Source organism: Cygnus olor, chromosome 25 (assembly GCF_009769625.2).
Source record: "Cygnus olor isolate bCygOlo1 chromosome 25, bCygOlo1.pri.v2, whole genome shotgun sequence".
Lineage (NCBI taxonomy): Eukaryota > Metazoa > Chordata > Aves > Anseriformes > Anatidae > Cygnus > Cygnus olor.
In genome coordinates, this window is record NC_049193.1 from 2909308 (window position 1) to 2924727 (window position 15420).

A 15420-nucleotide genomic window follows, 5' to 3' on the forward strand; every position below is an offset into this window, starting at 1 on the left:
CCCAAAGCACCGTGTCACTTCATAGCCCAGTAGATCACGTCCAGAAGGAAGCCGAGGAGGAAAGCTACAGGCCTACGGGAGAAGACCCCAGCTCCGTCCCACACGACTGCGAGTCCGTGAAAAGCTCAACTCCAGCTGCTGAGAACAGCCCAGGGCACGGGAGAAAATCCTCCCAAGTCACAGGAAGCCTCCCGAGCCACAGCACCCTTCAACACCCCGTGCCAGAAGTCACTCGCTGCAGTCTGCTGCTGTGACACCCGGAGCACCGAGCACTGCAGTGCAAAGAAAGAGGGCCTAAAAAGGAAGAGATGCTCTTCGCAATAGGAAAGCCTGAAAATAGAGAGTGCATGTGCATCCCACCTCGCGCAGGCAGACTGTCAAGGCAGAAGGAAATTACAGAACCTTTTGTACTAACTGTGGCAAAACCGCTTCCTCAGAAAGAGGAGAGAAAAACGCTTTGCACAGCAAGATAAAGCCACAAGCTCCAATCATGCACACGGCTGCCATCCTCCCCCCCCCAGCCAGCACCTGCGCCCGTATCTCACTTAACCACCCTACGATAGCAAATCTCCAGAGCTCTGCAAAACAGCTGATCGGTAGCTGAACAAGGGGGGGAAGTAAACATGTACTGGCTAGCGGAGAAAGTCCCAGCGTTGATAACTGAGAGCATGGAAGGAGTGGCAAAGTCCTGGAGGTCGCAGCGAGGAACATTTTGTTAACACACAGGGCAGTCTGGAAGCGAGGACTTTATTCCCAGCTTCCAACAACAGACAAGTGGCTGTGTGTGGGGATCTCTGCTCCTTTCACAGGCACGTTGCGAGGTGAAATTAGCGTTTCCAAGACACTTGCAGACAGCTGGGGAAAGACTGCCCCACAGCTGGCCTACTCACTGCAGGAGCGATCAGCTCCGTGCTCAGCAGTCAGAACCAAGGCAGTGCTACCTCCGTTCTGGGGAGGAGTCGTCGTCCCACTTCGGCAGCCTTTTCCCCAAAAGGACCAAGTGCAACAAAAAACTAATCAGCTCTAAAGCACCGGGGTTAAGTGTTCCCACCACTGCCCATCTGCTTTAAGACGGAAAGGAAGAGTACGCTTCCCAGAAATAAAGAACTCAGAAATCAAGTTTAACAAATTCTTTCCCTTCCTCTCCAGCGTGCCCTCTGCCCTCAGCAGTGCTCTTGGGCACCAGAACTGAAACAAAAGCAGGCGAGAACGCACTGGAAAAGGACAATGGAAGTTGGAATCCAATTGAGAATTTCCTGCAAACAGCCCAGTTATAAATTGTTGACTAGCAAAGATCAAACAGCAAGTTAACACAGACTGAGTGCGCTAAATAAACGGCTTGTTAAGCAAACGGATGCTCTTATCCCTCCGAATTCTTTCACCTCTGCAGATAGGCGAGCACTATTTGCTGCCATACAGTAATATTTACAGGTTGCTAAGAGTTCCTCGAGGTCTGGAGCTTTTCCATCCAACAGCAGAGAGCTGCGTTGTTCGTGCTAGCGAGCCCTTCTGTGGGAGCACCCTCGCCTTCTCACAGCGTGTGGCACTCAGCCCGCGAGTGTTATATAAGGACTTGGCCCAGAACTGCAAGCCAGAAAAAAAAACCCAGTGCTGAGCCAGGGCTGGAGCAGAAAGCCAGAGGCCATCTGCCTCCAAACAAGGCCAAGGAAATTCCAGCTCTGCACCAAAGTGGAATCAGTCGAAGCTGAGAAGCAAAAGGGGAAAACGAGCCTTCCTAGAAAGTTGCAGCTGGACAGACGGAGACTTAACGCTTTCTCTCTTCTCCCCCATCTCACGCACGTTTCAGTTCGGCAGCCCTCTCTTGGCCCAGAGACGGCCCGGGAGGTCTGCAGTCGTACCTGGGTAGCTTTGTCATTCATGCACGAAGCCGAAGCTCCTTCGGCATCCCGCGGCCACTGTCCCAGCAGGTAGGAGCCCACGATGGTGTCCAGCGAGGAGGTGCGCCGCACGCGGGGCTGCCGGGGCCGGCACGTCTTCTCCCCAGCAGCAGCACAGGGAACGCTGGCTAGACAAGGACCAAGAGAACAGATGAAGACTTCCAAAGCCAAGACCCAGCGAAAGCCACCCCAATGAACGAGCCCACAGCAAGCACAAAGACCACCAGAAGGGAATTAGCACGTACAGCCCGGAGAAGTCCATTTATGTTTCGGAAACCAAAGTCCCAATGCTTCTAACGCGCCCACCGAGGTCCTGCTCTCACAACACCGAGAGCTTTGGTGCCGAGGCCGTGCCGCTGCCCAGCACAGACGGTTTTTGCTGCTCCGAGGCAGCTATCAAAACAAGGAGCAACAGAAACAGCACTTCAGCAGCGGGCCACGCAAGGGCTGGTGGCCTGGCTGCCCTCCTCCTCACTCCTCTGCTCCACTGCAGAGCGCTCATCTCTTGCTTATCACCACCAGATCGCTCCTTTAGAACAAGAGATTTTATTGCAGCCCTGAAGTGGCTGCTCGAAACCCTCGATTCGACGTTCCAGACTAAGTCAAGGCTGCTGCTACACAACCGAGCAAAACACTTGACACGGCCACCTTGCTTTGACACGAGCACCCTAGCAAGCCACTCCACTCTCCGCAGAGCCACATTTCCTACCAGCGGGAGCACGACGCTTAGTCGGAGAAGCCAGGCTCTCCCCATGGTACGACCCAGCAGGGGAAGGGAGGCTGCGTGCCTCAGTTTCCCCCCCAAGGAAGCAGGCTGGTGCTTCCAGCCTGAAGGAGGCCAAGGGAACGTCGGCAGTTCTGGATCTCCAGGCGGACCGTGCGAGGGCTTGGTGTCGCCAGGAGGAGCGTGCGCTCGGCACCAAGCAGGAAGGCAGAGCACAGACACCTACCCAGCAGCTCTGCGCTGCCCAGCTTCCACGGGATGACCACGTGCCTCTTCAGGCTTCCATAGCTAGAAACGCTACGAACAAAGCTGCTTCCTAAATAAAACTAGGCTAGGCAACGATGCGATCCCATCGCGAGCCAACAGCGCAGAGCACGGAGAGCCAGGTGGCTCTGCGAGCTAAGGCCGTGGCAACACGCAGCACAGCTCGCTGCTCCTTCCCGCTCTCCTCCATCACATCCCAGTCAGCTCCAAACCGGATGCGACCACCACGAGGCCTGCAGACAGCGCAGCTGCCCTCTCCTGCAGGCCTGTCACCACCCCTGCGGTTGCAAGAAGGTGCGATCGCCACTGCCTAAAAGGCAGCAAGAAAGAGAGGCAAGTTGAAGCCAGCAGAAAGGTCTGTTTGCATTTCAGTTTGATTCCACATGCAAATTACCACGCACATTAAAAGCAGCCCTATGGCCTCCTGGCAAGATATTAAGGCCGTGAGCAGCTCTGCTCCAGGTGCATTCCGTACAGACATTGTTCTCTCCTTCCTCCCCAAAAACCGGGGCACGGCAGGCGGGCAGCGAGTTACCCACACTAAAAGCAGCCTTGGAGCTGCTAGGCGCCGCGCTGGGCTTGCCAAACACCTCTGTATACAAAGGTGTTTCAGCACTCGCTGCCTGGCACCCTGTGGGCTCACAGCTGAGCCATTCAGGGCCATAGCCTGTTAAATGCATCTTTTTTATCAGCTGAAGTACCGTTGGAGAGCGGAATTCGAGGTGTAGGTGAGAAAAGGGTAGGAACAAAGGCACCTGGGAGGGCAGGAGCATTAGTGCTTGCACCACAGCCACACCTCGTAAGGTCCACACGGGATTAAAGGCTCATTGTGCTGGGTCCAGCTGGCATTTCACATCACGCTCCCTGCTTCCAACAGTCAACAGCCTACGACAGCTACCCCTAACTGATTTAGAAACTCGTCAGGATCTGCAGCTTCCTCTTCGGGGCCTCCTTGCCCCCACAGGCTCCATTACTTGCATCTCCGTTACGTACGGCTTCGGCTGGCCCTTCCCCTCCCGCCGCTCTCCCCGACGAGGTTTCTGGCAGAAGAACTCAACGCTGCCGCCACCGGGGAGCCGCCAGGCTGAGCTGTGCCAGCACACGGCACCCCAGCCCCACCAGCAGCTGCTCCTCATCCTGCACAGCTCCCCAAAGGGACCCCCACAGCTCCCCAAAGGGCCCCGGGTGACCGGGGGCACCTTCCTTGCCCAAACGGGGCACCGCCGCCATACCCAGCTCGAAGGGGGGAGGGCAGAGGGGATGCCGCCCCGGTGAGGACTGCACCCCCGCCGAGCGGGACGCTCGAAGCACGCCCAGAGCTACCCACACGCAGAGAGCCGGGGCGCCGTGTCACGGCAGGGTGGAGCGTCCTGTTTACAGCCCCGCGCTATTATCGTCCCCCCGCACCGAGCCTGCACAGCTGCCACCTGGCCGCGAGCGCTGGACCGGGGCCAGGGCAGCCACCCAGCTGAGAAGCGTCGGGTCGGGGCGCTTTTACTTTCCGCGTGACAGCAGAGCCGCCGAAGATAAGGGAACCGTCGCTGTATCTCCGGGAGCCACTCGGCTGCCTCCCGAGTGCTGCAGGAGGCCCTGGTGCAGCCTGAAGTCAACCAGGCTGCTGCAACGGGGCCGTTTAGAAGCAAGGGAGGTTGCAAGTTTGTTCGCAGGACTGGTGGTGTGGATTTGCAGGGTCCCTACTCTTTCCCAACCACGTCAACGTCGGGGAGCTCAGAGCTTCCTAAACAGTCTCCTAAGCCAGCCAATCTCTGTATCTAAAAAGATAATAACAGGCTTCAGTCAACTCGTAAAAAAAAGACTGAAATTACTTTCAATTTACCACCCCGAAGCTTCCAGAGTCTCTGTTCAATGAGCAGCACTTAAAGCTGAATCTACAAATGATGGCAAGCAAAAATAATGTTCCCACTACTGCTTTCTCTGTAGAGTTGTAAAATTTTCTTCCTTCCTTCCTTCCCCCCGCAGATTTCACCCTGGGGAAACTGACCCTTCGGTATCAGAGAACTGTTTAGGAGCTCAGGGACGTGCTGTTCAGACCCTGGTGTTTTTTTGGAACGTGTCCACGCCAAAATCTATCTTAAAGTGATGAAGCACGAAAAATAATAGTCCCTGTTTAAATCTAATCAGCTTTCAAGTTAACCACGGAGCAATGGGCTGTCCTGACCGCCAGGCAAGGGGCTTCTCTCGCATTCTGCAATACCAAAAGATACCAAATGGTTTTGGGTGCACTTTTCACGTTATTAGCTCGAACAGGAGCTGTGTGTGAGCTTTCAAGAGTATTTGTCAGGAAGCATTTAGCCGAGATGGAACCCAAGCAACCCGGTCAATAATTAACTCATGCAAATATCTTCCCCCTATTGTACCAGAAATTACAGCTAATTATTTGGGTTCTGTATCAGCTTCCCTCGTGTACACCTTGTAGCGCTCTTCGCAGAGCTAGGTGACACCCTGGTGACACTCCTGACCTGGGGGACAGGAGGACAACGCGGATGCCCAAGCTGGATTTCTCACGGGGCTGCCAAACCACAGCAGCACCCCGTGCCGCAGGAACATCTTTCAACCAAAGCTCGCCCCGAAGCGGGCTGCTGGCTGCGGATCCGTGTCCCCCGCTGCACCCCGGTCCCACTTCCATCCTCTCTCTCCTTATTTTAAGGCCTAACTGGACAAAAGACGCGTGCAGGACTTCCAAGTGACATTAATAACAAACCGTACGAGGGGAGGAATCGCAGCTCCTCTAACCTCGCCCTGAACGATGGCGTTTGGTTGGAGGGATCACAGAGGCCAGCTCCGGGGACCCAAAATATTTCAGCTGGGCATTTCCAGAACAGCCCCTGGCAGTGGAGGTGTTGCTGAAACGAAGAGCAAAAGTGAAGCCTCAACGCTGTAACCCTCTGAGATCTCATTTCAATTCCTCTGCAGTTTCATCACGGTGAATCAAGCTACCTGACAGGTTGTTGCCCAACAGGCCTGAACTCCCAGCAGCAAGCAAGCTGCAGAAACGTGGCCTCAGATTTTTCTTTTTCCTTTCTTTCCCCTGACCGAGCAGATAAAAGGGATTTGTGTCCCGACTGCAGCACTGCGAAAACGCAACAGCCACCTATTTCTGAAGACTCCTGACCTTTTAACGCAGCAAAGGCTAAAAACCTGCACAGGAAGAAAAAAAACGAGGCTTTTCCCAGCGTTGTTCCCTTTACTGCACGCTTCATTTTCAAAAGAAATGTGAAGATTTCAGGAACCATGCCTGCTACCACCGCGCCTCCGGCCAGGCACTTCCCCACGGCACACCAAGGGCTGCTCCTGCACGCTCCTCCTGAGAACACCTCCACCCATCGCACCCCCTGAAACCAGCACGGGATTATGCAAGGAGTCACCCTTTCTGTCCTGAGAATCCCCCAAAGCCTCCAAGGAGGCGATCGGGCACTTTCAGTCGTTCTTCCTGCCATTTAAAATCTTGGGCTTAGGACAGCGCCGAGACCTGCAGACCGAGCTGGAACGCAGCAGCGTTGGGCAGGAATTGACGGCAGGGTCACACCTAGCTACCGCAACAGGAAACGAGCTCAAGAAAGCGAGACCCAGAGGTGGAGAAGTGCTGAGATGGAAGCTCACAGAAGCTAGAGAGAAAGAGGATATCCCCTCCACCGAGACGCCTCCCAGCAGGTCTTCTTCAGGGGGGGAGACACGAGTAGATCTCGAGCTTCAGCCAGAAACGGAGTAAGGGACCCAGAGGAGACAGCGAGCAGCCGAAGGGTGTAAAAACCGAGGCTGTAAATCCACGCTGAGGGGGCTCCAAAGGAACCCACCAGGAAAGGAGCCCGGTGGGCACGCAGAGCTGACCCCCGGCACAACGGGCGGGCTGACTCCAAGCACAGCCCGCAGATTTTGTAGGAAAAGCCCCACTTCACCCTCGAAGCAGGAGAATTACGCTCAGAAGTCAGACGGCCGGGGAGAAGAACGCAGCAAGAGAACCACCTGCAGTTGATGCGTGTGGCTGCAGGAAAAGAGCAATCCGAACGTTAAGGGGTTTCAAGAGGAGAACGAACCCAGAATTTATAGGCAGATTAAAAGCTAACGATGAACACAACCCTCAGCTGCTCCTAGAAAAACTCCCACAGCCACAGCTGGATGAACCGCATCGCCCAGCGCAACTCCTGGCATCGTCTCTTCACCCCAAGTCTCTGGGAAGGCAGCGTTTCACATCTCTGCCGCTGGCCGTATGTTCAAATTAGAACCCCTTTAAGAAGATTTACAACTGAAGGGAAATTCACACCCACACCGGGACGGGATTTCAGGGCTCTTTGCTCATTTCAGTAATCGCGAGTACAGAAACGCCAAACCCTCAGAGCGCTGAAATCCATCGCACTTTCCGGTGAAGGGACAGAAGCTGTGGTTAAACCACGCTGCCCCCCACGGCTCTTGCTCAAACAGCTCAAGACAGCCGAAAAAAAAGTACCTGCTGTTCCCAAAGCACGGCCTTCTAAGAAAACCCACACCACCTTCCTCTGCTTCGGCGCTTCTCCCGCGTGGACGGGCGCTGGGAAAGCAGGAGGACGCCGCAGTCGCTGGCTCCAGCCCCGGAGCCCAGCGAAGAAATTCCAGGCTTTGAAGAAATTCCAGGCTTTGAAGAAATTCCAGGCTTTGCAGTCCTCGCTCCCCGGCCGCGAGCTGCCCCAGGAGCGCGGCCGGACAGGGCTGCCCGAAGGACAGAGCGTCTGCAGATCTCATCGGAGGAAATTCACGTGGGACACCAGCGGTTCAAGCTGGTGGGTTTTTTGTTTTGTTTTTCTGGTGGTTTGGGGTTTTTTTGGACACCGTTAAACAGCAACTCCCTCGACCACTGCTCAAGGCCTGACACCGGAGCTGAGCACTCGGTTAATGGAGGAAAAGCTGAACTTTTCCCCTTTATCTTAATTCTTTCAAAGTTTGTTTTTCAAACGATAAAACAATCTGAAGAATTTCAACATCCTCAAAGTCTTTGGTTGAAGTGCACATTTCCTAAATCCAGCCTGATGCAAGACAGCGCTGCAGCGGGACCTTCCAGCAAAACCATCCCGTTCCCACTGATACAGGCGGGGAGCGCTTCTCGACCGACTTCCACGCTCTGAACTTCATGGAAGAACCAGAAGAAAACACAGATGTGCTGGCAGCCTCGCAGGAACAATAAGGGTGGTTTGGAAACAAGCAAAAACCTGTTTAAACTTTAGATTTTTAGGGCTCATTCACTCTGATCTGGAAGCGCAGAGATGACCAAGGAGTTACCCCCACCACCCGTATCACCTCTATCAGGGGAGAGGACCCTCAGCTCTGAGGACAGAGCCGTGGGTTGGGCTTGGGTTTTTTTTCCTCCTTTTTTGTTACACCTACTTAAAGCAATTCCTGATAAGCATCTAGGAATCAAGATCACGGCAGAAGGCAGGGCTCTCGCTCAGCTCAAGGTGAGAAACCTTTGCTTCCCAAGCCCTTGGAAGCCTTCCAGCCTGAAGCAAAGCAAACAGCGCAAGACATCCTTGATATTTCGACAGTTACAGACAAGCCGGAAAACAAGGAAAAAGCAGCTCGTCCTTTCCACGCACACAGCTACACAAATCACATCAGCGCTTCACGACAAGCCCTGGTCCCCTACTCTTTCACAGTCATCCTTCATGCCTAATTTCAGTTAAGCCACCCGCCTGGGGGGCCCAGCGTGCAGCTACCGGAACAATTCTGCATCAGGAGAAGTCACAGCGCCTGATATCCCTGAGCATCACCTTCCTCGTGCCGGCTCCAGCCGAGGGAGCAGAATAGCAAAGTTGGTAGCAGCTCGCTGTTAGAGCTCACCCGAACAGCCTGAGCACGGCAGCAGCACGCACCTCGCAGTCGTGCAGAGCGGCCTCAGGCTCCAGCACGCCAGGAACCGTGCAACCGCAGTAGATCTCGTTCCTAAACGCTTTCAGACTGAGAACGATGGCAAAAACGGTGAGAAAATGAGGCAGGGGAAGAGAAGCAGCTTGTCCAGAGCCATGCGGCAGGTTGCAGGCGAGCACGGAGACAATCATCTCCCATTGTTTTCAAAGGCTGGATGAACCACACAACCTGCCTCGATATTTGCCTTGTTTCCTCTGCGGTCACCCCTGAATTATCAGGTGGCTCGAATGAGAGCACGAGAATAATTTTTAATGCAAAATGGCCTAATAGGAATTCCAAGAGGGAATGTTTTTACAGGTTCAGCGCTATTTTGCTGTTGGTGTCTCCCGTCCAGCTGCGGACCACACTAAATCAGCCCCCTTGAGCTGCACGAGCGATGGGGAAGTGCCAACATCAGCTTGGTGGAGTCAACGCGGCCGAAAAGCCTTGCCATTTACCCGCTATTTCAACACCAAGTTCTGCACAGAGAGAGCTGGCTGCGCTTTGGGGCTCAATAAATTCTCTCGCAGGGCGAGCGCTCGTTTCTTCCTTCGCGCCGTGCGGCCCGGCAGCGAAACGTTCCCCCCGCCCGGCCCAGACCCGGTTCTGCTCCGCACAAGTCGGTGCCCGGGTTCTTTCAGTTCCCACCCGCGAACGTTGCGAACTCTGCTATGGCCCCTGCAAATCCGATAGATAAACCCCAGCCGAAGGAGTCCCAAACAAGTACCTACGGAGGGGAAACGATCCGAGAGCTTCCGAGTTCCTCGGGAGCCTTCTGCTGTACGAGGGTCGGGTCGGACTTCCCGCAGGGTCCCGTCCCTTCCCCCTGACAAATCCGGCTTTCAACGTCATCCCCAGCATTTTAAAGCAGGGAGAAACTCGTCTCACCCACAGACTGTCAACACAAGGCAAGATTAGTTATAGACGTGTCCTTTGTTTCCCCTTTCCCACACCCGTATCCAGAGGCTAACAAACTGGGAGCAGCAGGTTTAGGCTGAAGGGATGATCCCTATCAGCCGAGGGCTGCAAGGCCCTGAATGGGCTCCGATTACCGCGCCAGAAACTCGCTCTACATTACACAAAGCCACCTGCAACCTTCCGACTCCAAACCTGAGCCCCGCATTGTGCTCAGCCCTGTTTTACACAAAGAGGGATTTCATTTCCTAGGACAGAAGCTGGATTCTTCACGGCTCGTGCAGCAGCAGGACACCTCCAAGGTTTTCCCGTCCCTCGACCAGTCCCTACACGACCGCTTTTTCCCCGTTACAGCTCCCCGCTTGTGCTTAACCCTTCATTTCCATCAGCCTGTTTACCTACAGCAAAACCCTAAAAGGCAGAAGCAGACTTACTTAGTCGTGATGAATCCCAAAATCTGAAAAAGCCAAGCTTGGGAAGCAGCTGCTCGCACAGCAGCACAGTTTTCCCATGCCACAACTCTGCATACTCACTGGAGGGTTTTTGCTTTTTATTTTTAAGGAGTTAATACAGGGTGAGCTGAGATACTCCTCCTATTTACTCTATAAATTTTCAAGTATATCGATGTTACAAATCTGGGGCTTCCTCGCTCATTTGCTTAGGTCCCCCTGAAAACCTACAGATGTTAAGAAGCACAAAAGAAAACCCAAGAGCAGACACCACAAACACCTGGACCGCTATTCTGGTAGCAAAAGCCTTCATACTCATCCCCCGGGATACAGAAACGCCATCACACACCGATTCCTAAAGCAGCCACCAGTACTGGAGATATTCAACTAATAAGGTTAGGAGGGGGGAAAGGAGACCCCCAACGTTTATTCTGTGACGCCTGCAGCAAAGGAAAGAAGGGGAGAGAGAGATTGAACAGCTCTGCTCTATCACTACCACGTAGGCAGCAACCCCACAGCACTTTCAAGTGGTAAACAGACGTTTTTATTCCTAGAGAAACATTTCCATTTTGCTAAACATACACTTGGACAGCATTGCCTATGAATAGCGTCCCACTCATCTGCCTCTATAATACACACCAGGCACGGGTTTCATCCAGACTCCAAATAAAGCTATTTGGCACTCCGCTCGCTTAGTCTCTCGAGCAGGATCCGTGCAGCTAGAACAACTGGACATCTCAGAAACGGGCAAGTCGAGCAGGCAAGCAACAACATCCCAAGCAGATGAGTCAGCCCAGCTAACCGTAACTTCCTGAAAAGCTACAAGGCACCACAGAATTCGGGGGTTCTTGGGGGTGGCGGGCGAAGCCTGGCGAATTTCTGCGGGATTCTGGTGAAGCGAGGCCATCCGTAAGGCTTTGGTGTCACGGGGGGCAGCGTGGAACTCACAGCGCTCGTCAAAGCCACTCCTGAAGGACGGGGAATTGCAAATCTGGATCTTGCTGTTGCTGTTGTCCACTCCACCACTGCTGCGGTGGGCTTGGAAGAGAGAAGAGAAGCCCTACACGTGTAGGGCTTGGAAGAGGGAAAGGCAATTACCTTGAAATCCCCAAGAAGTGAATTCCAATGCTACACAGAAAAGCAGTTGGTCGGTAGCTTCTTGCCCAGCTCTTCATCCTGACTTACTCCCTGCTTTTAAAGAAGCATCGGGAACAAGTCTGCTGAACTAGCAACACAAGACGTGACTTTGCTTTCTCACTATGTCCCATTTCGTTCCTCTCCCTGCACGAGCCAAGTTAGCCAGCTACAATTACTTGCTTACATTCTCAAAACACCACGTCCACACGTTAAAACGTGAACTGCAATTTAACTAACGCTATTTCTCTAGTGCCGTGCTGGAAAAAAAAAAAGCATGAAGACTTTTCTGGTAGTCTTACTTGAGAAAATCAGGTTTCAGGCCCGCGGTGCGCGAGGAGGAGGACTGGGGTCTGGGGTTACAGCCCAGCAGCAGACTCACGCGCGAAGGCACGGCGCTCAGGGAGGCTGAAGTCTGGCTGGAAGCGTGGAAATTCTCCAAGCAGCAGGTGCTTTGGTGCGGGCTTCGGAGGAAACAAGCGAGACCACAAACGACACGAGCACTGCGATTAAGTGCTTTCGACTGCGGGGTCCCCACAGAGCTCACCCCACGCCGAGAGCACAGCGCCCCGCCGGCGGCACAGCACCTGCAGAGCCCTGCCCGCCCCAGCAGCTGCCTCCGAGCCGCCGAACCCGGGACAAGCGGATGCAGCAGGGATGGCTCTGGCCGGACCTGAAGAAACACACACGTTACCTGCCTCGCCACCTAAAGCCCCGTCGCCTTTAAGAGAAGGGATTAAAACACAACGACACCAACACCACGCAGCGGCTTCATCACCAGGCATCCCCGTATCTTCATTTCTAAGCAGCAAGTCAAGTCCTTTCAAACTACTCGCAGCCCTACTTCCTGGCACCCCCCTGCTCGAGCTCTTCCTTTCAACAGAAGCCCTTTGAGAGACTCAACAGCTGCTCCTCGTCTCAATGGGATCCTCTATTATCAGAGCAGCTGCAGGATCAGCCCCTGGATCGCCCAGCACCTCTCCCTCTAAGGCACCGAGACCCCCAGAAACCAGGCAGCTCCGGAGCGGTTCAGAAAGCCCGCAGAGCCCAACGGGGACGACGGGATAAAGCGCCAGATTTCCACGCTGAGCTCCCGAAAGGTAGGAGCAGGAGTGGGTTATGAGTCACTACAGCACCGGTTTTCAGTTAAACCCTGCCCGTTTACTGCCACGGCTCCCACACACACAGGGAGCAAATTGAAGCTTCTGATGAGCGGCTGAGGCAGAGAGCAATGGAAATTCAAACACTTCCAAAGCTGCACATGAAACGACTACGATCAAGAGGAAAGATTCAAGCTCCTGCAGCCGGAGCAGCGAGGCACGGAGCCAGGAAGAAATGAAGACCAGCAATTCTGGTTCATGTCAGCGGAGCTGCAGCCTCTCTGCCCTCAGAAAGCCGCATGGTGCTTGGGAGCAGGCACAGCACAGAGCTCCGACCGCTGAGGGACGACAGGCAGCCCGGCTCTCCTTTTTGTGAGGTCTGCTTTCTTTTCTGGAACATCTGAAACTACTGAGTAATTGCCCAATTAGCTGCAACTTCACCTTCGTTTCAGCGTGCTGCTGAGAGGGAAGGAAAAACTAGCCCTCAAAATGTATTTCATTAACTCGTTTCAAGTGTAAATTGAGCTAAAAAGCTTTTAATAGCTTCTCTGATCAATACCAACTCTGCCAGCGGCAGGGACGACTAAGTCTGGAGTAATGAGACGTGCACCACCTGCAGAAGGGCCATTAATTCATGCCTCGGGATGGGCTGCAGCACTCGCTCGTCCCAGGCAGATTAAGGAGCTGCTGCATTCGGCAAGAGAACTGCACCCCAGGCAGACACCCCCGAGATGGGCTGGCCCAAACTCTGACAAATATTTCTTGCCTTTTAAGAATTCCAATTAAGCTTACCATTAACCCAAAGGAGCGCTTCGCTGCTACTTGGACACTCCTTGCTATAACTCACAGCCAAGCGAGAACCCGGCGCCCGGGAGCAGCTCCACAAGCAGCTCATGCATACGCACGTAGAGAAAAGCCACGGGCTGTTGCCGGGTCACCCCAAAGTTACACTTAAATGAGCCTAAATGAAGCGCTCAGGACACAATCTCTGCCCCGCAGTTCGGGACGAATCGCCGTTAGCGCAAACCCAACCGCCGCCTCTTTATCGAGCCGTGCCGTGCAAAACAAAGGGCTGGCTTCTGGGGAAACCACCTCCTCCGGAGACGCGAGGCGCTGGCACGGCGGCGGGCGGGGAGCGAGGCGCCCTGCCCCGGGGAGGCCGCCGAGACGGACCCGCTCCGGCCCCACGCGTGGGCCCCGGGTCCCGCAGCGCGGCTTTGTCCCGGTCGCTCCTCCCCCAGGCACCCGGGGCTCGCTTTCCCCTCCGGCCTCGCTTGTTCCTTGCCTCCCCCCTCGCCCCCTTCCCTCTGCTTCGTCCCCTTCCCCTGCGCCTCCCCCGTCCCCCTCCCTCGCCTCGCCCCCTCCCCCTGTGTCTTCCCCCCGACCCCCCCCCAGCGCTCCGGGGCCGCTGGGACTCCTGACCACCCCCCCCCCGGCCCCTCAGGACCCCCCGCAGGCCCCCCAGCCCCGCTCCGGGCCCGTCTCAGCCCCCAGGAGCCGGCCGGTTGCAAAGCCCCGCTGCCGTTACCGCCTCCCCCCCACCCCCCGTTCGGTAACGGAGCCGCCCGCCTCCTGCCGCCGTTACCTGCCCGGCCGCCGTCTCCGCGGCGCTGCTGGAGCTGGAAGGGGACGGTGGCGCGGAGCGGCTGCAGCCCCCCCGGCCCGCCGCGGCTGCAGGAGGTGCCGGCAGCCCCCGCCATAGCCGCGCCGCCCCGCCCCGCCGCACTGAGCCCCGCGGCCCGCTGCCGCCGTTTATCAGCGCTCGGGGGCGGGGCCTGCGGGAGGAGCGCGGCGCTCATTGGGTGGTTGTAAGAGCGAGCGGCTCCGCCCCCTCCGGGGTAGCCAGTGAGAGCGCGCTGCGAGCCGCTCGCCGCACGCGCTGCGACCACAGCCAATCGCAGACGCCGCTAGCTTTGACGGACGTCAACCCTCCCGCCAGAGCCAATCAAAGAGGAAAGAGAGCCTCAAGCCCCGCCTCCTCCCCGTCCCCTCACAGAACCAATCACAAGAAGAGCGCACCCGCCCAAAGCCCGCCTTCCCGAGGACGGCCAATCGCACGCCGACCCGAGCGACCCGCCCCTTCCCCCCGACAACCAATGAGAACGAGCCGGCGGTGTTTGTGTTCCGCAGCCCGGCGGGGCCGGCGGCCAATGGGCGGCGGGTCACGTGGGCGGGGGCAGGCGCGGTTTCTCTTTCACCTTCGGGGGCCGCGGGGCACGACGGGAAAGGGCCAAGGGGGGCCAAGGGGGGCCAAGGGGGGCCAAGGGGGGCCAAGGGGGGCCAAGGGGGGCCAAGGGGGGCCAAGGGGGGCCAAGGGGGGCCAAGGGGGGCCAAGGGGGGCCAAGGGGGGCCAAGGGGGGCCAAGGGGGGCCAAGGGGGGCCAAGGGGGGCCCGCCCCAAGCCCCCTGGTGCTCAGCCTGCCCCCCCCCCCCCGCCCCGCTCCCTTCTCCCTGAGAGGGATGAGGATTTTTTTCCTAACACCCCGGGGGTGTTTTTATTTTTTTATTTTTTTATCTTTTTAAAAACCCGAGCTCACCAAACGCCCCCTCGGGTGGCTGCCTTCCAGCTACAACCGCCCCCCGGGGAAGGAAATTGCGATTGAAGCGTTCCTGCCCAGCGAGCTCCCCACCTTCCGTACCCCTCGGACAGCTGGAACTCAGGGCACCCGGCCGCGGCCCCTCCCGGGCTGAACTCGGAGCTTATAGATACAAGTACATCACATATAGATATACACACACTCAAGTAAATCGTATATATATATAGCCGGAGGAAGCAGAACAGAAATCGAGCTGTCCGAGTTGTTCTGGCGCTGCTCCAGGCCGGGAGGTGCAGTTTCCTGGGGCCGGGGCCGCGCAGCCCCGCTGCCCGCGCTCTGCGCCCCGCACGGGACTCGGCTCCCTCCCGGCCCGCTCCTAGGATCTGACCCTCGCTGCCAGCAGCTTCGGCAGGCCTCACGGCTGGCCGGGTTAAAGAGGGGCCGTTCAGGATTCGGGGTGCCAAGGACTCGGGGTGGGGGCAGCACCGGCATTTTTCAGTGCTCA

General features: G+C 56.3%; 1 protein-coding gene across 9 annotated transcripts in view; it reads right to left on the reverse strand.

Moving 5' to 3' along the window:
- Window positions 1–15420, reverse strand: part of FAM117A (family with sequence similarity 117 member A) — a 31689-nt gene that overhangs the window by 5949 nt on the left and 10320 nt on the right. For 5 of the 9 annotated variants that reach the window (XM_040536799.1, XM_040536798.1, XM_040536800.1 and 2 more), the window contains one exon: window positions 1860–2026. In XM_040536799.1, the coding sequence (XP_040392733.1) occupies window positions 1860–1880 (21 nt within the window). In that variant the 5' untranslated portion in view covers window positions 1881–2026. Of the gene's footprint in view, window positions 1–1859; window positions 2027–11973; window positions 13388–13964; window positions 14122–15420 lie in introns of those variants that run through there. The other 4 variants (XM_040536795.1, XM_040536793.1, XM_040536792.1 and 1 more) reach the window with 2 other exon arrangements.